The 20,472-nt window shown below is 57.2% G+C and overlaps 1 protein-coding gene across 10 annotated transcripts in view; it reads right to left on the bottom strand.

The window, feature by feature from the left end:
- Positions 1-13,531, bottom strand: part of SRCIN1 (SRC kinase signaling inhibitor 1) — a 68,428-nt gene extending 54,897 nt beyond the window's left edge. For 3 of the 10 annotated variants that reach the window (XM_057402607.1, XM_057402615.1, XM_057402617.1), the window contains exons 1-2: positions 13,327-13,530; positions 2,703-2,765 (exon numbers count right to left, since the gene is read on the bottom strand). In XM_057402607.1, coding sequence (XP_057258590.1) covers positions 2,703-2,765; positions 13,327-13,525 — 262 coding nt within the window. In that variant the 5' untranslated portion in view covers positions 13,526-13,530. Of the gene's footprint in view, positions 1-2,702; positions 2,766-13,285 lie in introns of all 10 variants that reach the window. The other 7 variants (XM_057402608.1, XM_057402614.1, XM_057402619.1 and 4 more) reach the window with 7 other exon arrangements.
- Positions 13,532-20,472: the final 6,941 nt, after the last annotated feature.

The following is a 20,472-nucleotide window of genomic DNA, read 5'->3' as shown; positions in this document are numbered from 1 at the left end:
TGAATTATTTCTCCCTGGGTTGCTTATAACAGGGAAAAGTGTTCAGGCAGCATGGGCTGCTTTAGCATCCTGACTTGGGGAGCCCCAGCAAGGGGAGAAGTGAGGGGGAGCTGCTGAGCAACAGATGGGGACATCCCCGTTCCCTGTCCCATGGTAGCCAGGAGCCCCTCGCCCTTTGGTCTGTACGAGCCAGCATCATTCCTGCCTGTCCTTCCCCTGGGAAAGCCACAGCAAGTGTATCCTCAGCATCCAAGCAGCATGGACCTTCCCAGCTCGGCCCCATCCCTTGCTTCTCCCCTCTCGGTCCTGGGGCTTGGCTCCATCTAATGAGTCCCTGTTGCATCCTGTCTGCCTGCAACAGGACTTGGGAAACCAGAGACACCTCATAAACCTCCCTGCCTGCCTCCAGGGTTACCCTGAGCCGCATCACTGCCGGAACACGAGCCAGGATGAAAGAGCAGTGCTGATTCCCATCACCAAGTCGTGGCTCTGTTCACCTAAGCGGGTACCAGCAGCCTTTCAGAAGGGGTCAAAGCCACCTCCTTTCCATGGGAGACAAGCTCATTAAGCAGCATCGTTACCCGGCTGCAGGATGACCTTATAACTGTCTATGCGTTCACCTCGGCTAGGATGCAGCTTCTGAGAGCGGGGGGCTCTTTAATCTTGTTCAGACAAAGGCGGAACGGGATCTGATAGCGGGAAGCTGAAGCGTCAGACACGCAGACGGAGAAGGGAAACACGTTCAACAGGACCAGGGAGAGCCTGCACGGAGCAGGGCGGCTTCTCCATCGCTTCCCACTTTGAACCGAGGCAGGGTGAAAGACAGCTGAGAGCCACAAGTTACCTTCCCCGTGCAGGAGTTAGAGCGGGGACTTGACAGCCTCCGTCACACAGCTGGGGTCAAACTGGGTGATGAGAGGGGTTTTTCCTCTTGAAATAGGGTCTTAAAAAGATCCCTTGAATGCAGAAAAACCCCACAAACGCTTCACCCCCACCCCTCAGCCCTCCTTGTTGTGCTGGTTTTAACACCTCCACTCAAGACCGGGAATCCCAGCAAAGCATCACCATTAGGCTACTTCTTCCCCCAGTACACTGAGGCTCAGCACCAGCAGGACCTGCAGCCCTCCCCACGAGCACCAGTGATGAACCTACCAGGGCTGGCTGTGCTTCCAGTCTGGAGAGCCAACTCCAGGCTCCTATGAGGAGCAATAGAAGCCACGGCCAGGAGCAGCCTTCCAGCCTTCTCCCAAGGAAGCAGTCGTGCAATCTGCTCTCCAGCTGAGGGGCAAAGCATGCACACCATTTGGAGCCCGGAATGCAATTCCATGTGTAATTCCAGGGCAGCAAATGAGCTAGAACAGCGTTTAGCACCCCAAGCCATACCCTCATATAGAGGCAGGACCTGGCTGTGGGCTGCTGTCTTCATCCTGCTTCCCCACTCCCATTATCCCATGGAATAATGCTTTCATTCCAACAAGGCAATTAAGTTACAGTGCACTGTTCCGTTGCCTTGGTTTTACACCACGAAGGCTCTGGGTTGGGGAGGCCTGGCACACCCCACCTATTACAAGCTTGATTTCCTCCATCTCCAGTCTGGGTCCCCCAGCACAGCCCTGCCTGACAGCCACAGAGAATCATGGAATAGTTAGGCTTGGAAAGGATCATTCAGTTCCAATCCCCTTCCACTAGAGCAAGGTGCTCCAAGCCCTGGCCAACCTGGCCTTGACCGCTACCAGGGATGTAGTAGCATTTACCTCTTCTTTGGGTAACCTGTTCCAGTGCCTCACCACCCTCACAGTAAAGAGCTTATAGCTAAGGAACTCATGCCATAAGACAGGCTAGTGCCTCTCCCCATACATTCAAGCTAGAACCAGCACAGAAAATCTACCTGCTCCGGGGCAGGAAGCCACCAAAGTCTTCAGGACAGCTCCTAAAGAGCCCACCCCATTGCTGTTCCCCAGAGCATCCAACTGAGTGATGCTGCTGATGAACAAGGAGGTTTGGGTGAAGGGAGATGTTTCCCTGATCACCTGCATTGCTCAGCTCTGCTGCTTTGGGGGTTATTTAGCCTGGGGCTGCTGCCCTGATTGACAGGGCTCGGGTGCACTTTTCAGCCTCCCAAAAAAGAAGAGCTGAAATCACTGCAGAGACACTCTGGCAACGCAAACAGCCTGTTAGAGGCCAGCAGATGCCACCGAAATCAAATCTATTATTATGACAGACCCAGCAGGGGTTGCTGCTGAACAGATTCCACCACACTTCCCCTCTTACAGCTCTTCTGAACCAGCCACACTTCCCCAGCCGGCTCCTAAATAAGGCACCTGCCTCTCCTCCTAACCCCCAGAGAGCCAGCATCCTCCTCTCCTTCCCCTTTGAGAGCTTTCCCTTCATATTCCCAACCAGGAAAAGAAACCCAAACCTTGCAAGCTCCAGCGCTCAGTGGAGAAATGGTCCCTCCTGGAGCATCAGTGATGCCTCCAACTGCAGAAAGCCTTCCCTGCAAAAAGGGATGGGGGCTGATGCCTTAGCCACCAATGCAACCAAGAGACCTCCTATAAACACCCCGAAAGGAGCTCAAGGTGCTGCTCTCATCCACCACATTCCCTGCACCTGGAAGAAGGGTGGGGAAGGAGCAAACATCAAACATGAAACAAGCAGGTATGGGGAGGAGCACGCTGCTGGCCCCCAGCCCCGGTACTGACCTGGAGACTTTAAACAAAGGGAACAGAGTCCTGGCTTCTTCCCTCCTGCAATTCGATCGAGCCCTGGTTAGGGACAGGAAAGGAGGAGATTCATGAATGAACGTGATCCAGGCAGGAAAGTTTGCCAGGGATGGAGGGGAATAAACAAATAAATGAGAGCAAGCAAACACATCATAATCGTGAAACAAAAGAGCAGCGGCAGGAAGCGTCTGAGAATGAGACCCGGTGCTGGGAGCGATGGGGAGCTGGGGTTGGCCTCCCTGTGCGGGCAAAGGGAGCAGCAGCCCCCTTCCACCCCATGGCCACGGTGCCAGACACCCCCTTGTCTGCGCATGGGGGGGTTGCTCCCATGCATAGGGGAGCAAACACCGGGCTGCAAAGGAACCCCAGGATGCCCCGATCCGCTGCTGCTGTGGGGTCTTGCCAAGCCCGGGCGCAGGATGCTGGTTGTGGGCATGGAAGAGCAAGGGGGAATGAGAGAAGATGGGTTTCTCAGGGTGTTTTTTGCATCACATACTCCGATTGGACCTGTCTGTCCTACGTGAAGCTGCACAAGCTCGAGGTGATGCGAGCAGCAGTGCAGCCTGGGCAATGCCAGCACCAAAAAGCACCTTCCTCACCCCAGCTCTGTGGGGCTTGGACCTCCTCACAGGGAGAGACATGAGCACAACGCTGAGAACTGAGATGGGTGAATACGGGGGGGAAGAGGCTCTGCCAAGGAGCCCCCCAGAGCCAGACCCCCCCCCTCTCTGAGCATCCTGCCCGCAGGCGCTGAGCCCTGGCTCCCAGCAAAACAGCCCCGAGCTGCTTTGAGCCTTTGTTTTTAGGGCCATGGGGGGGTTTGGTCCTCCTCCCCCTTTGCAAGCCCCTGTGCCTGGAGGAGCGGGGTGACAAGGGCAGGGGCAGGCAGGGGACAGCCAAGCCAGCAAGACCTCAGCACCCACAAGGATCTCTTTCTTTGCTGGCAAGCGGGCAGAGCAGCACCCGTGGCCAAGAGGCAGCTCAGCTCATCCATCACAGCCAGGGGACATTTGTCCCCTTGTCCCAAGCCTGTCTCTGCTCCACGTGCTCTTGCTCTGGTGTCAGTTCTTCCATTGCTGCCCTCTGGGGTGAGATGAGGCCCCCCTTGCCCAGCAAGGAGAAGGAGGAGGGCAGCAGGGGGGATGAACCCTGTTTCTAACTCAATATCCCTCAATAAAACGGCACTGATGGACTCAACCCTCCCAATGCTGCTGAAGCTTTGCTCTGCCATTCCCGGGATGCTCCCGGGATGCTTTGCGGTGGGATCTCACCCTCAGATCCAAGCAGGGGGAATTCAGAATGTGCAGCTCCCCCCCCCCAGCTCCCTTCTGTCAGAGCATCCCTGTGGGTCAAGGTGTGGATTCAAACGCTTGTGGCTCGGGAATGGATTTCATGCCCAGAGAGAGTAAATAACCTTCAAGGCACAACAGGAGAGAAACAAAGACAGAAAAGTGGGAAATCCTTCCTAGACGTGCTTTATTCGTTTGTTTGATAATTGCAGTTTGGATTTAATTATTCATGCCATGCTTTGGAATATGCCAGGAACCATTCCGGAGCGAAGCTGCTGCTGGTCGTGGCTGCGGTACCTCACTGAGGGCAGGGTGCTGGGCCATAGGTGCCAGCCTGCCCAGGGTGATGAGGTGCTGGTTGCCCAGAGGAGCTGTGGCTGCTCCATCCCTGGCAGTGTTCAAGGCCAGGTTGGACACAGGGGCTTGGAGCAAGCTGCTCCAGTGGAAGGGGTCCCTGTCTGTGTCAGGGCTTGGAGCTGGAGGAGCTTTAAGGTCCCTTCCAACCCAAACCATTCAGGGATTCTATGAAATCATAAAAAGGAGGGGGACAAACGTGGTTCCTCTCATACATTTTCCATAGACTAAGACTGAGCTCTTCAATCCTCAGGATGCTCTTGGTGTTGGGGGGAGGAAAAGGCTGGGGGTGTTTTCAGCACTGCCAAGCATCCCAAGCTGAGGCCCAGCAGCAGATCCCAGCTCCTGGTTTCAGTCTCTGCTTCACTCTACATTACCTTGGGCAAAAGACTTGCACCTTGGCTTCCCCACGTGTGGAAGGGAGATAACAGCCTTGCTTTGTGAAGAGCTGGGACTGACAGCTCAGAGGAGCTCATTATTATCCGCGGAGCAGCAGTTAACTTTGGCTGAGATGCCAAGTCACAGCCAACCCCTCGCTCGAGGTCCTGCTGCATCCTGGGGATGGAGCTGGTCCTGGAAGCTCCCAGACCAAAGGGATCCTACCCCATGCTACCACATGTGCTGGTTCCACAGGGCTCAGCGTTATCAGGGGCCCTTTTGCACTCTTGTGCAAGCCTCAAGGGAGCCTCACAGGTCCCCATCCTCTAGGTCTATCCTCGAGGATCCTCACAGGTCCCCATCCTCTAGGTCTCCATCCTCTAGGATCCTCACAGGTCCCCATCCTCTAGGTCTATCCTCTAAGATCCTCACAGGTCCCCATCCTCTAGGTCTCCATCCTCTAGGATGCTCACAGGTCCCCATCCTCTAGGTCTATCCTCTAAGATGCTCACAGGTCCCCATCCTCTAGGTCTCCATCCTCCAGGAGCCTCTCCAGGTCCCCATGAAGAGGATGCTGCTTCACACCACAGAGCCTGGGCAGCTCACACGATGAGAGCAAACCAGAGGCACAGGCAGAGCCAGGAGCTGGCCAAGCCCTGGCTGTGCCATGGGGCAGGTTGAGAAGGGCAGGAGCATGGCATTGCTCTCTGCAGGTGAGGAAGAGGAGGAGGGCAGGGAGAGGAGCGGGGAAGGCGCCATCTGAATGTCCTTGGGTGTCCTTTAGCAGCTTTGCTTTCCACGCAGCGCAGCGGATGAGGAAGGACTGACAATCCCAAACTGCTCTCCTCTTTGATTCCCACCACCACAGAGTTGAAAGGAAGCAGTGAAGGCGAGAGAAAGGAGGAGGAGTGTGGGAAAGGAGGAGGGGGAGAAACAGAGCAGGTATGGGAGGGGGGGAAGGAGACACTGCTGGTCCCTTTCCCCCTGGGAATCAGGTCCCTTTAGAGGGCACACGGGCTCTCCATGAGCCTCCCGCTCTTGGCACACAAGGGAGGTGAGGGCAGAGGATGCTCCCAACAGCCGTGCACTGCTGTCCTTTCCCCAAAGCACACCCGTCACCAAATAATCCCAAGGGAACAGCATTCCCGAGCGGGCTGCCTGCCCCTGGCTGCTCCTGGAAGAAGCTGGAAGAGGAAAGGGAAAGGCGGATGGCCACGGTCCACACGCAGCCATCACAGCCTTCAGCCTCCCCATCATCCCCTGCAGCCCTGCGGGCGGAGGGCAATGCCACAGGCTGGCACGGGGAGGTGAGCTGGCAGGGCTGGAAACACGCAAGTGCTCTGTGTTTAGTCTGGGCAATGTGTTTTTAATGAGCCATATAATGTTTTTCAAATGATGCTGGAATCATTAATCCTCCTGAAATGAGACGGATCCTGCCGCCCGCGGGCAGCGCCGCGCCTGCCTGTTGCACAAGCAAGCAGGCAGGAGCTGCCTCCGCTGTGCTGCTTTCAGCGGGGCCATTGAGATGGGACCCCCATAGCCCTGTCCCCCACTTCTGCAAGGGACCCAACGTGGGGCTGGCTGGAGCCCTGGGCCACAAGTGCTCATCTGCAGCAGGCACGGTCAGCAGGAGGGGGACCACGGCTCTGCAGCTCCCACTGCATCTCCTCTGCTTCACGGTCCCTCACTGCATCCCCTCTGCTTCACGGTCCCTCACTGCATCCCCTCTGCTTCACATTCCCTCACTGCATCCCCTCTGTTTCACGTTCCCTCACTGCATCTCCTCTGCTTCACGGTCCCTCACTGCATCTCCTCTGCTTCACGGTCCCTCACTGCATCCCCTCTGTTTCACGTTCCCTCACTGCATCCCCTCTGCTTCACGTTCCCTCACTGCATCCCCTCTGCTTCACGGTCCCTCACTGCATCCCCTCTGCTTCACGTTCCCTCACTGCATCCCCTCTGCTTCACGTTCCCTCACTGCATCCCCTCTGCTTCACGTTCCCTCACTGCATCCCCTCTGCTTCACGGTCCCTCACTGCATCCCCTCTGCTTCACGTTCCCTCACTGCATCCCCTCTGCTTCACGTTCCCTCACTGCATCCCCTCTGCTTCACGTTCCCTCACTGCATCCCCTCTGCTTCACGTTCCCTCACTGCATCCCCTCTGCTTCACGTTCCCTCACTGCATCTCCTCTGCTTCACGTTCCCTCACTGCATCCCCTCTGCTTCACGTTCCCTCACTGCATCCCCTCTGCTTCACGTTCCCTCACTGCATCCCCTCTGCTTCACGTTCCTTGGTGACACCCACTGATCCAAGCCAGATCTGGCCAACACCAAGCTCATGCTTCTTGCCCCACCATGCACCTACTGCCCCTTGCAGACATGGGCTGCTGGTCCCCAGGGCTGCCAGGCACTGCAGCTCCCTCCCCACTGGAGATGCTCCACAGGGGCACAAATGAAACGGGAAGCAAGAAAAGATCTGGGAAACAAAACTGATCAAAGCCAACCCCATAGCAAGTGGGAGGAGGTCCTCTCATCCCAAACCACCCTGCCCTCCTTGCCCCTCCAGCCCTCCCCACAGACAGCACAGCTTGGGATGGGCTCATCCATGTCAACGGATCCATGGGATGGGCTCATCCCTGGCAGCGTTCAAGGCCAGGTTGGACACAGGGGCTTGGAGCAAGCTGCTCCAGTGGAAGGGGTCCCTGCCTGTGGCAGGGGTTGGAGCCGAGTCCCTTCCAACCCAAACCAGTCTGAGATTCCATGATTCTGGAAAAGGAGCAAACATGGGGGGGTTTGGGCCTTCCCACCGGGGTGCCTCTAGCAGGTCACTGCAAACAGGATGGTGAAGCCAGGAAAAGGCACGTGCTGGCCAAAGCAGGGCAGGAGGTGGCCACTGATGCTGCCTCACAGAGGAATGTCTCCATTCCCTCCTGTCTCCCAGTGCGTTCTCCCAGCGCTCCAACTGGAATCGCGGGAGGGAGGTGCTGTGTTTTTCCATGCACGAAGATCCAAAGTGACACTTCCTTCCCTCCTCTCTTTTCGGAGCGCGAGAGCTGCTTCATGACCATCAAAGCACCGAGGCAAAGAAACCCCTGAGCGGCGTGACAGCATCCCTCCAAATAACAGGGGAGAGGAGAGGTTCTGCATCTCCAGCTCTGCCCTTGCCGAGCGCCACGGCGAGGAGGAAAGTCAACTGGCAGGTGGTTGTTTCACACCCTATTACTGAGCACTCAGCTCGGCCGAGCCGCCTCCGAGCCACTGACAGATGGATGGGAGCGAGCAAAGGGATGCTCGGGAAGGGCAGAACCACTCAAAGCCCTTGGGAATGCTGGGAGAGGAGTGACCAAGCCCAGATGTTGGGCAGCTGGAGGAGGGATTTCTCTCTACGGCATCCCTGGCACCAGGTACCCAAAACCATCAGGATCCCGGTGCACTCGTGATCCCTAAGGAGCTTCCAGGCAAAGCTGGAGGTGGGTGAGGCAGTGCCATAAGGCTGACTATAGGCATGCAAGATGCATGTTCCATGCACATCAATTCCATGGGAATTTGGCTGTGGTACTGAGCCTGGATCCAACTGGAGAGGGAACCCAGTGCAGCCCCTTCCTCCCTGCACATCACTGGATTCCCCTCCATATTTTCATCTCTTTTGCATCCTTCCTTCCTTCCCTGATTGCACCATGGGATTTAGAAAGGACCAGGGGGATCCTACACTGGGAAATGCATCCTGCAGGAATCCCACTCCACCTCTCCATCCCTCCCTCCCACTCCCACAGCAGCTTCCTCTGAGCTCAGCTGGGAACGGGATCGGAGCCTCTGTCCTTCCGCACTGGGTCCCAGTTCAGCTCCAAATATCCCATCACAAAAGAAAACCACAAAAGCCAGAGCAGATGCCACAACCACTTTTCAAATCCATCCCTCTGGAAGTCAAGCTGCTGGGCTGGGAGTTGCAGCATCCCTTCCCCACCTTGGGTATCCCTGCATCCCATAGGAAATGAAGGCCGTTAATGGGAGCCACTGACCATAAGATTTTGACGCCCATAACTCACAGGGAAATGTGAGTTATAATCCCCATGCTCACAGGGAAAATGCCAGGGGACAGGGACATCAGCAGCCTAACGCTGTTTCCCATCACTGTGGCTTGCAGAGCTTGTGGGGCAGCAAGACCCAGGCTTTGGGCTGAGCCACGATGCTCTGTGAGGCCGCAGCTCCGGAGCAAGGGAAAAGCAGGAGATGCCCAGGCTGGCTTCAGGACAGGAGCCATAAATCCGGGCAGCTCTTGAAACATGGAGGCTTTTAACAGGCTGTAATTGAAATATATAAACTTGAGGTGGAGGAGATCCAACAATGCCAGCCAAAGAGGCTGTGCACAGGCTTGGCTGGAGCGGAGGGCAGAGAGCACCCATGGGTGAGGAGGATGGAGCCCTCACCTCCAGCCACAGCCAGGGCCCATCCTCCTTCAGGTGCCCTGTTCCAAGGGCTGAGACACTGTGGGGTGAGCTGAGCAAGGGGCTATGGAGTGGGACTGGAAAAGAAGCTGCTTCCTGACTCTCCTTTCCCAGAGCTGCTGGAAAACTGGTTCCCAGTTGGAACTGGAGTGCAGGCGCTACGTTTCCCCCTCCCGGAGCTATTCGTTATGCTAGAAACCCAAATGCATCATCTGCCTTCGCCCTCCTCCCTTTGCAATCAGAACATTTCAGCATGGGGGTGAGGGGAAAAACAAACAAACCAGAAGTGTTCATCCCCCCTCCTTTCCTCTTCCTCCCGCCCCCACCAGCCCTCTCCATCAGCCCTTCTGTTGGAGCTGAATTTAAGAAAAGGGGGAAAAAAAAAAAAACACCCCCAAAAAAAACCTAAAAAATCTTCATTTGCATTCATTCTGAAAGTGGAAACCAGGCAGGGGGAGGGAGAAAATAAAAACAGCTGACAGCCAACTTTTATTATCCCCATTGGGCGGCGAGGAGCAAATCAGTGGTTTTTTACCAAGCATTGAAGCTCCGGGTGCCTCTTTGAGCCTTGGTGCACCTGCAGCTTGGCACAGCCAGGAGGGGGGGTTAACAAGGACCTTCGATGGGGAGCAAGCACAGCTGATGGGGAACAGCACCCGGCTCGAGCTGAAGATGCTCACGGGGATGAGCTGGGACCAGCCTGCATCCTCGTGCCTTGCTGCGGCTGCTGGGGATGGAGCCTGGCCTATGGGCACGACCCACTCGCAGGGACCCATCGTGGGCTCCAGACCATGGTGATGCTAACGGGGTTGCTGGCTGCTGTTTGGAGCCAGTAATTCTGCAGAGCTTGGCCAAGCAGCTTCTACCCCCGTGGGACCTGAGACCTGGCATCCCTCGCCTCACCCACCTAGGGGTGTTTTAGCAGTGATAATTATGGTCACCAAACCTGGCTGGGAACGAGCCCACTGAGCAAAGCGCTGGTGATGGAAGAACTTCACAGCCACGGAGCCTGCACAAAAGGGGGAGCTGCGTCCTTCTCATAGCTCCTCACCCAGCCCCATGGCAGCGGTGCTGCAGGGCTGTGGGTGCTGGTCCCCATCACACTGCTTTACTGGAGCTCCAGCACCTCCAAGCCAAGAGCTGCAGTGCTGGAGCAAGCAGCAGTTTGTGCTTCATAAATCACAAATAGCAGCGAGGCGGGGATGCTACCCCAGCACCGGGAGCAGAGCAACAGCATGGGGAAGCGATTCCCCCCAGGAGTGGGGACTGCGGCACAGCATCCTTCCTCCTCCCTGTTTGCACACTGCAGCTTCCCTGTGCCCAGGTCAAACCCCACTCCACTGCACCCTCGAGCCTCTCCCAAACGCCTCTCCATGCCTGCAGCCTCCCTCTTTCCTCCCCAAAACGTTAACAGCAGGAGCTTCAGCATCACTTATCCACGCACACAGCAGCCTGGGGATACCCGTACCCCTTCACCTCCTCTTTTAACCCACCACATCCAACTCACCCCCTCACCAGGTACCCAGCCCTGGCTGTGTGGGGATGCTCCCTGCAGCCCTGGCCCACGCTCCACGCTGTGGGACATCGCTCGCATGTATCCATGCGTGCCAGGCATGTCCCTGGGGCGCAGAGGCAGCCACCGTGCACCCGGTTGGGATCGATGTGTGGCAACCAGAGGAATCAATGCTTATAATTAAACCCTGCACTGCTGGGCTGCGTCCCTCCTGCTCTGCTCCCCCCAGCAGGCGCTGCTGCTGTGGGGTCTTTCAGCCCCACAGCAGTGGTCCATGGGGAACGATGCTCTCAGCCAGTGCCAAAGGGAGCACCCACTCTGGTCCCTGCGGCAGCGAAGGGCACCCAGGGCCTCCTGCTCCCACAGCGAGACTTTAGTATGGGGAATTTGTTGGTGGAAAAAAGAAAGCAGGGGCAGGCAGGGGTGGGTGTTTCCCACCAGGCCGGGCCTTTGCTGCGAGGCTGATGCTGTGAGCACCAGGGGAAGGGAAGGAGAGAGGAGGAGGAGGAGGATGTGGGGTGACAGAGATGCCCTCCCTGGATGGAGCAGGGTGATGCCCCCGGCAAAACACACGCAGAGAGGGGCCTTTATCCCCCTTCCCCAAAAGGGAAAACCCACACTTTGGGGGAACTGTGCAGCTTTCCTGCGTGGGGAACCAGGTCTGAGCCTGGCACTGATGCTTCCCTCCCAGTCCAGTGCAATCGCCAGGCCAGTTCTCAGCATCACCCCCCCTTTTGTTCCTCCCCCCCCCCCCAGCATGCCAACCCAGCTCCCCGCGATCAGGATGAGCATCTCCCAGAGCATCGCCTGGACCACGAGCAGGACATTCCAGCTAAAACCAAACGGGGAGAGCACCACTCCCTGCCCATCCTGCTGGGAGGGGAGGGACAGCTCCTGACAAAGACTAAAGCTCCCTTCACACAAATGCACCAGCCCTGGAGCTGCCAGGGCCTGTGGGTGCTCACTCACCCCCCCCCCCCAAAACACCCATCCGGTCCTTCCCCCCCCACCTCGGGGTGGTCACAGCCCACCAGCAGCTCCCTGGGGGATCCATTTCCACACTGGCAGCTTCTGGTGGGGAGTAATTAGCACATTGGTGATGTATTCCTCATTAAAATCAGGGAAGAGCCACCATGGGGCTTGAGGCAGCTTTGGGGGGGGGGAGCATTCCTGCACCCTGGGCTGGGTTTGCTGAGGAGGGGGGGATCCTAACCAGCAGCCCCCCACACCAACAGCTGGATCCAGGCAGAGCTTGAGCAAGTTTGGGGTCCCTATTTAGCAACAGGGAAGGGCTGAATTCCCTGCCTGGTATTGGTCTAGTGGACACCCACCCACCCTGGACCAGCCGAGCTGAGGGACCCCTTCCATCCTTAAGCAAGAGGTGTCTGGATGTGACCCCCTTCCCACCCCAAGATGCCCACAAAGGGGTGCAGCTCCCAAGGGCCCCACTCTGCAGGCGCATTCCCAAGGCTAAGCACAGAGAAACCCAACTTGCCTGGGAGTTGGGTGCTGGTACCCACGCAGCAGCGGGTGGGTGGGTGGGCGCGGAGGCTGAAGCATCACCACTCCCCAGCCTGGCTCCCCACAGCCAGGGCGAAGAACACAGAGAGAACAAAGAGGGGAGAGGCTGCGGGGCGCTCCCGACAGCGAGGGCAGACAAAGGGACCCCCGACAGCATCCCTGTCACCCACCGGGGCTGGGCAGCTCCTGTGTGACACAGGGAAGGGGTGGGAGCGGACCTGTTACCCCCAACCACGCAGGGAGCAGCCGCCTGTGGCACAGGGCAGGGAGGCTTTGGAGTTATTTTAAGTTTCCCTCCCCAGCGCCTCCCCACACACACACACACACCCAAACCCAGGTATTTTTCCTCCTCCTGCAAGGATGCTGAGAAAGGGGCAACCTTGCAGCCCCACGGCTCGCCCTGCCCTTTGTGTCTCAGCAGCAGCTGGAGAGGAACAAAAAAGGGGAGAGAGCAGGTAGGAGAGCACCCGCAGCCTCCCTCCTCCTCACCCATCTGTCCCCACAAGCTCACAGAGAAAGGAAATCCAGAGCCTGGCAGCATCCAGCCCGGCTCGGTCAGCAAAACATCGTGTTTAATGCACAGCGCTGCAACAACGGAGCCGGAGCAGCCAGCGGCACGACAACGGGTTTCTTCGAGCATCCCCGGTGAGCCCCCGCCCCCAAGCACCCCATCGCTCCAGCTCCCCGCACCGGTGCTTCTAGGACAGTGGCTCTCCAGCTACTTTATCCCTCCAGAGCCAGGCAGCCCTAACAACGACCCAGCCCCGAGCAGCAGCATCACCACCAGCACCAGCTCAGCATCTCCCCCCCCCAAGCCCATCGGTCCGAGGCGCAGGGGGAAGCCTCCAGGCAAGGCACCGCATCCCCAGCGCAGCCGATCCCGACACACACACCGCCCCTCCGGAGCATCGCCGCCTTCACGCACACCTTTCCACCAGGGTACCGATTCACCACCAGCGAACTCCAGGGCTAATTCTTTCCCCCACCCTGGGCATCAGCGACGCTGCCCCGGTTGAGATGGAGGGAGGAGGCAAAAAAACCAACACGAATAAAAAAAATACCTGCTACTTAAGAATGGATGCACATAGTGAGAGTGACATGCCTTGAGAGGGTGTATTCCCCATTCCTGCTCTGCTTGCTCGCCTGCTTTTTCCTTTCCTTTCTCTCCGAGAGAGGGGCTCAGGCCCGGGCGAGCATGGGAGACGGAGGCAGGAGCGCGAGCGAGCGGGAGCGAGCGCGGAGGGATGCGCGTGGGAGCGCGCAGCTCGGGATGTACAAAGGAACAAATGGGAAAAACACATTAGCTCATGAGAGATTAATGTGCGGGGAGACGGCTCCCCCTCTCCGCTCCCTCTTAAAGGCCCCTACGTTTTATTCGGCGATAGGTGGCTAGATCAAATGCCAGGAGCAAGCCGGGGCTGGTGGCAAGATAACACCCCCCCCACCCCGTGTGTCGTCGCCCACCGGCGAGCGGAGGAGGCAGCCGGACCCATGGGGGATGCACAAGGAGAGGCAGCTCCGGGTGATGTGCAGGAGGAGCATCCCTAAGGTGTTCTATTCACTATGTACCTCGACAGGGGATGGCAAACCAGCATCTGCACATCCCTAGGGAGAGGGTGGGGTGGGTGGCATCGTGCCCGGGCAATGGGATTGACTTGTGGTAAAGGCAGGACAAGGGAAATGAAGGCAAAAGGGTGATGGAAGTGCTGGCAGCAGAGGAATGACCATACCTGGCCCTGTGAGACTCCCAGCTATCACAGTGCCACAGCCTGTCCATCGTGTGGCACCTGCACAAGCAGCCGGCAAGGAGCAGTGATGGCACCGGGGCACCTTAACCAAGGCTCCATCTCCCCCTGGCAGTGCCCACCATGGGGCAGACCCAGCCACAGGCTCCAAGAGCAGCAGAGCAGCAGCGTGATGGGTACATAAAGGTGCCCTCCCCACTGGCACCTCACCCCCGTTGGCATCTCCTTGCCGAGAGAAACAAACCTGAGGTCCCACCAGGGGGAAAGGGGAGGGATAGGGGAGGAAAAGCTAAATAAGCATCCGCTTTGTCTTGTGCTATTTCCCCAGAGCAGCACGGGGGTTGCTCGCAGGATTCCTGCCTTTCCCTCTACACCGGTGCTGCTCTCATCCCTGCGGGATGCTGAGCCCACCAGCACCTTCCCAGCATGGGGAAGGGGAGGTGGAAGAGCCACCAGCTCACACCAGCCCCGTGCTCCCCCCCAGCGCTGCATTAGCTGCTGCCCAGCGGCACGGGGAGCGCGGCAACGCCGGCTCCATTAGAGAACATCCGTGGGGCAAAAGCCTTTTCCAGCACCAGTGAAGTGCATCTTGATGGGGTTGACGTGTTCCTGACAGCAGGACGCCCCAGCACGCATGGCCAGGGGGGACTGGGGCATCCCAGGGCTCCACTGCAACGTGCTGCTTGCTCCTGCACCCCAGCAGCCTGGTCCCGTGCTCCCCATCACCTCCCAGGGCACCCCATCACCACCGTGCACCCCTGCGACTGCATCTTGGTGGGAGAGGGAGAAAGGGCAATTGTGCCTGCTGGGGGTGAGGGTTAGAGAGAGAAAAGCGATGAATGAAACATGGGAATGGAAGGAGCTGCTGTTAGACCTGGGAGCACTTCAGAGCTGTAATAAGAGGTGAAGTGTTTGTAACACCGAGTGAAATCCCCCCCGGCCTGTGTCTTGCTTGTAGGCAGATTAAGAGGAGCTCAGGTTCCCCACGGCATTAAAACAGTCTCCGCTTTAACACCAAATCCTAATCTGCTGCTTTCTAAGAGGTGCCACCAGGAAAAGTCTGAACCTCGCTGTGCCCGAGGGGAGCGTGGTCACCCCATGGGGCCACCCCGCCACTCCCAAACCGAAGGGCATAACCTGCGTGGGACAGATCCTGCTCTCCCTGGGGGTTCTGGGGTTTCCCATACCACTGCTTCACTTCATATGGAGCATCAGGTGGGAAATGCAAGGAGAGAGGGTGTCAACCATTCCCTCCTAGGAATGGGAGCCAACCCGGCCACCGTGGAGCAGACGGGAAGCATTTTGGGGTATCCGGGATGGACATAAAGCTGAGCAGCTGGGAAGGGCCAGAAGAACCCAACACAAGCCTAGCGATGCTCTGACAGCTTCCCGGTGCCACCAGGCATTTGGCAGGTGGTGGGGGGGCCCTGCTTGCGCAGAGGCAGGGGTTTTGATCACAGCAGATCCAAGTGAGGCGGTGAAACGTCTCTGAGTGAGCTGAAACGCAGCCTAATCGGCACATCTATTTCCTAACAAGTTACATATTCCCTTCAGAGCTCGAGTCATTTCAAAAACACATTAAGGAGAAATATTTGAAAGCTAAAAATGTATTAAACAAGCACTTCATCCTCATCAGCAGAGGGGTTATGGACCTTTGCTGGTCTCCTTCCAATAACCTTGCATGCAAGATACCACGAGGCAATCTCCTGCTTTCAAAGCCCCATTAAAAACACGTGCCCAAGAGGGCGGTCCTGGGGACACGGTGGGGTTGTCACCCCTCCAAGTGCCTCTGTTGGGGGTGCGCAGGGCAGGGCAGTCATGTCCCCAGGGGGTCCCCTATGGAAGTCAATGCAGCGGGCTGGGGACGTGAGCCAGATCCACCCAAAACCATGGGAGTGACAGGAAAATACCCAAGGTTTCTTGGAAGAAAGTCAACCAGGAGCACAAGCCGGTTTATTTCGGAGCCTTTGCAGAAGGGGAAGGGAGAGGGAAGGTCCTGCAGCCACAAGAGAGAGGAATTCAGTGTTGTTTTCCATGCATGAAACCACACCATGGAACCACATCATGCATTCCAGCAGAAGAGCCAACACCTCGGATCCACACAGGAGCTGTGGAAATGGGATCTCCTGGGGGCTGGGTCTTCCCAAACTCCCCCAAACCCAACCCCACTGCAGAGACCTGCAGCCTTTTCCTTTCCAATAAAGGATGAAAAGAGGCTCCTCGACCTTCTCTTGCTCTCCCCATCTCGGCTGCTCTTTCATCCTCCCATCCCCAAACCCCCTCAGCCCTGCTGAAAGGGCTCAAGATCCCTTCGCCACTGGGTTGGACATGGAGAAAATTGAGCTTCAGCTCTCAATTATTCATCATCCATTTCTTTTGTTGCCTCACTTGTCTTTGAAAGGCCTTCACAGCACCCACCACACGTGAGACTTGGGTGCTCCTTGCCTTTAATCAGCCTTCCCCACACACACAAAACCATCCTCATCCTCTCTCCTCTGCTGGGCAGCCCAAGCTGGCCGGGGCAGTTCATCCCTGCAGTGGGTGAGCAGGGTTCTGCGGACCAGGAGCTCCTGCCACAGATGGATGAGGGTCAGCACCAGGCTGGATCAAACCACCCCTGAAGACCCAGTGAGGCTAATAGGATGCTCTTATTAGCCCCGCAACATCCCTCCTCTTGGTGTCAGGAAACTCCCCCAGCAATAAGCTTCATTCAATCTCTGCAGCCATCAAAAAGGGTCTGATCCTGCCACCCACCTCAATGGGGAGTCTCATTCCCCATTAACAGTGCTAAACTTGCCCCCTCCTCCTCCAGAAACATAAATAAAGCCCCAGGTTCTCTATAAAAGCTCCCCCCAAGGGAGGAACCCGGGGCTTGGGAGAGGCTGTAAGTGGGCTTCTCAATGGGAGCATTGGTGTGAGCATCACCTGAGCCTGGGTCAGCATGGGAGGGGTTGCTCTGAGCTCATCCCCCTCATTAACAGCAGCTATTGATGTGGCACCTTAGCCCAAATCCCCACAAAGGGCTTAGGCTCTATCCATAGAGATTTAGTGGGTGCAACCCTGTTCATCCCACGTGCAATCCCTGCAGACCCATCCCAAAATGGGGAGAGGGGCAGGAGCGAAATGAGAGGGCTGAGGCTCAGCCCTGCCCTCCAGCCCCATCCCTCTCCCCTCCCCACCTCAGCAGGGAGACTTGGAAGCAAAGCTGAGCATCTGAAGCACCAGCGTCTGCCTTGCTCATGCGTTTAATATAGCTTCACACGGAGCCATCCCACACACATCTGTCCCCTCGGCGCTCACCCGCACGCCCAGCCCCTGCCCACATTGGCCACCCGTTTCCATTTATACTGCGCCCAGTCACGCAGCTCCATCCTGCCACACGCAGAGATTGGGGACGAGCCTTTGCCGTTCCCCCCATCCAGACACGCTCCGTCTTCCTCCCAAACCCACCTGGGAAGATGAAGGAAGCCTTTACGTTCTCTTTGAGCACCAGCAACCAATCCTAAACCCCCACTCTCGCGCCTGCAGTGCCCAGATCTCCTGCTTCTGAGCAGCCCCACACCTATAACGCTACATCCTCTACATGTGATCCATGTTATTCCTTCCCCAAATGTAAAACCAGGAAAACAGAGGAGAGGAAGTGGCGTTGCCGGGTCCCTGCTCTGCCCCAACTGCCTCAGCCCATGGAAACCTCCCTTTGGGCGGGCAAGGAAGAGGCTGGAATGCTCCAGAAACGAGCTTGGACAAGCAATAAGAGGTATCTAGAAGAGAGGACAGACTGCAGGACTGGAATGGATCCCCCAGCATTCCCAGCCAGGGATAAAGCTGGGAGGAGCTGGCTGCCCACGTTCCCAGGGACTGGTGAGGGCTTAGGAACAGTTAAATAATATATGGATTGGCAGATGTTTATCAGCAAAGCCACCACCACGGATAGGTTTTGTTGTCTCGGGAAGGGGCCCTTGGCTGCCTGCATGTCCCTTCCCATCTGGAGCACGTGAGGAAGCCGACAGTCCTTCTCGGAGCCTGCCCATGCCTGATTTCCACTGGGAATGGGTTTGTGAAGCTCACGTCTGCACAGCAAGCTCCAAAGACTGAGTGATCCCTGTCCCCCAGCCCTCCCGCAGCAAATCCGGGGGGGCAGATGGGGACAGCTACCCCATCCTGCACGGAGGTAGGTGATGGGAGGAGGTGACAACCTTCAATTGCAACAGCTTGAAGGAAAAGGGTTGAAACCAGAGAAGTTCAAAGAACAAAGGAGAGCAGAGGCTTTGCTGGGGGAGTTCGGACTCAGCTTGTTTCTTAGGAGAGGAAAAGAGCTCCAGCCCTAATGTGGAAACCCAAATGAGCCAGGTCCTCACTCACCCACAGCCACGCTGGCATCAAGGCTGACCCGCAGCAGCTGTACCTATCGCTGCACGTCTGGATCGCCTGTCTGAGTCCACAGGGATTGCCCCAGGTAGTGACAGCTCTGCATCAATACCCAATGCAGTCACACCAGTAAAGTCAGCTGGTGGCTGGAGCTGAGCCGCTGGGAGCTGGACAAGAGCTGTGAAGGGGATGCTGCATCTCACGCGCCCTGGGATGCAGGATGGCAGCGGCCATGTAGGCGCGAGGCTCCTGGGGTGATGTGCTCCAGCAGCACCTCCCTGCCCTGCCGTTATCCACTGCTTTCCTCTGGGCATTGGGAAGAGGAAAAGTCTCCATGGCAACCGAGGACAGATGTGACCACGACACGTTTTGGGGCTGAGCGAGGCACCCATGAACCAGGCAGACCGCAAAGCACGTGCAAGACCTTCCTTGCATCACTCGCACAAGGAGGGCTGACCTATTCCTGCCTAAATTTCACTGCAGGGAACCTGGGAGAGCTCACACAAGGGAACTGAGGCTGAATCCCAACTTCTAATCCCCAGGCCAGCCTCTCTCCAGCTCAACCAGGATATTTGGGCTGCCCCCACGGATTTGCCAGGAAAGGCTGCAAGGAGGAGGGTGGGATGTGCTGTGAAATACACCAAATCTGGAGGCTGTGGCCAGCTCCTTGGGTTAGCGTTGAAGAGGAAGCTCTATCTTTCACCAGCCCATAGCCAGGTCTCTCTCCACAAGTGCTGTGTCGGTAAGGAATTGTTGATGCATAACGTATGGACATCCGAGCAGGAGGGAGATGGAGGGAGCAAGAAAAGATGAGGAGAAGGAAAAGAGGTTGAGGGAGTCAGGTCTGCTCCATCTTCAACCCACAAGGCATCTTTCTGTGCTATATGTGGACCCTTTGTTCCCTAAAGCCTCACAGAAGTCCCTGCTCTCCTCGGTGCTGCTCTATGGGATGTTCATCCACAGTTAGGGCTGTCCCAGAGCCTGGCCATTAACTGGGGACAGTCCTCAGGGGCCACTGGGCAGACCTGTGCCCAGGACAAAGAGCTCTGCATCCTCACAGGAGCCATCTGAGCCTCCCCCTTCCCCACAGAGCCACCCCAGCAGCCACGCGCCCTCCCCAGGGGAAGGCAAGCCGGATGCTTTACAAGGCTTGTTTTCTCCCTGCAGCTTTAAGAGGATTTCCTCGTCCCAAGGAGCAGCTTTGCTGATCGCAGGGATGACCGATATTTCCTCCCACCAGGCAAGAAACCCCGCACTGAGCCCCGGCTTAGGAGCCCTGGTGGGGGGAGCACAACCTTGGAGCTCCCCATGCTCCACCTTTCCCTTTACTGCTGAGGATACCACCAGCCCTGCCTCTACCAAACCCCCTGTAGACCCAGCTTGGGTGGCAATGGCAAGGCCTTCCATTGACTAAAGAGAAGAAAGCCCTCTGAACCAAGCCAGCCATGGCTTTAGGGTGATGCTGGCGATGTAGCAGCAGCCGAGAGGTCAGTGCAGGCTGGAATACCTGGCCAGGCCCTAGTGCAGGATGTCCCCACACCCTGCAGAGCCATGCACCACCCTCATCCCAGCAAGGTTGCGTTAGTATGGATGATGGAAATCGCTTCGGTTCACCAGCATCTTACTGGTCCCCAGGGTTTAGTGAAGGCTGTGGGAAACAGGAGCCATCCAGAAGCCCATAGAAGGCTGTGGGGGTTTCTCCAGCATCTCAGGAGAAAGCCAAGGTGTTTGCTGGGACATTCAGCAATGGGACAAGAGAGATGAGTGATCACAGGCAGATGCTGACAGTGAAAAGGGAAGGAGACGTGCTGGGGCAAGCAGGGAGAGGTCGTAGAAGGGCAGGAGAGCAAAAAACAGCAGCTGATTTATGAAACCTGTTTGTGTGGGGAGGAGGAAGGGCAGCAGAGAGGAGCAAAGGGAAGAGCCACATCCACAGCAGCATCCAGCATGGGGCAAAGCAGCATTAGTCAAGGTCGAGAGCAGCCCTGCGGTGCTGGAGACAGGAGCAGAGGAGGTGCGAGCGATGGGCTCGAGAAGGGACCGCAAAGAGCAGAGTTTGGGCAATATCCGGTGCCAAAAATAAAGGGACTGGTAGGATTAAGACACTGTGGAAGGAGAAAAGCAAGGAGAGAGCT

This window comes from Pezoporus wallicus, unplaced genomic scaffold, assembly GCF_028554395.1.
Source record: "Pezoporus wallicus isolate ANWC-B61680 ecotype Strahan unplaced genomic scaffold, APGP_CSIRO_Pwel_v1 contig_13748, whole genome shotgun sequence".
Taxonomy (NCBI): Eukaryota; Metazoa; Chordata; class Aves; order Psittaciformes; family Psittacidae; genus Pezoporus; species Pezoporus wallicus.
This window is presented reverse-complemented; position numbering and strand designations above follow the sequence as displayed.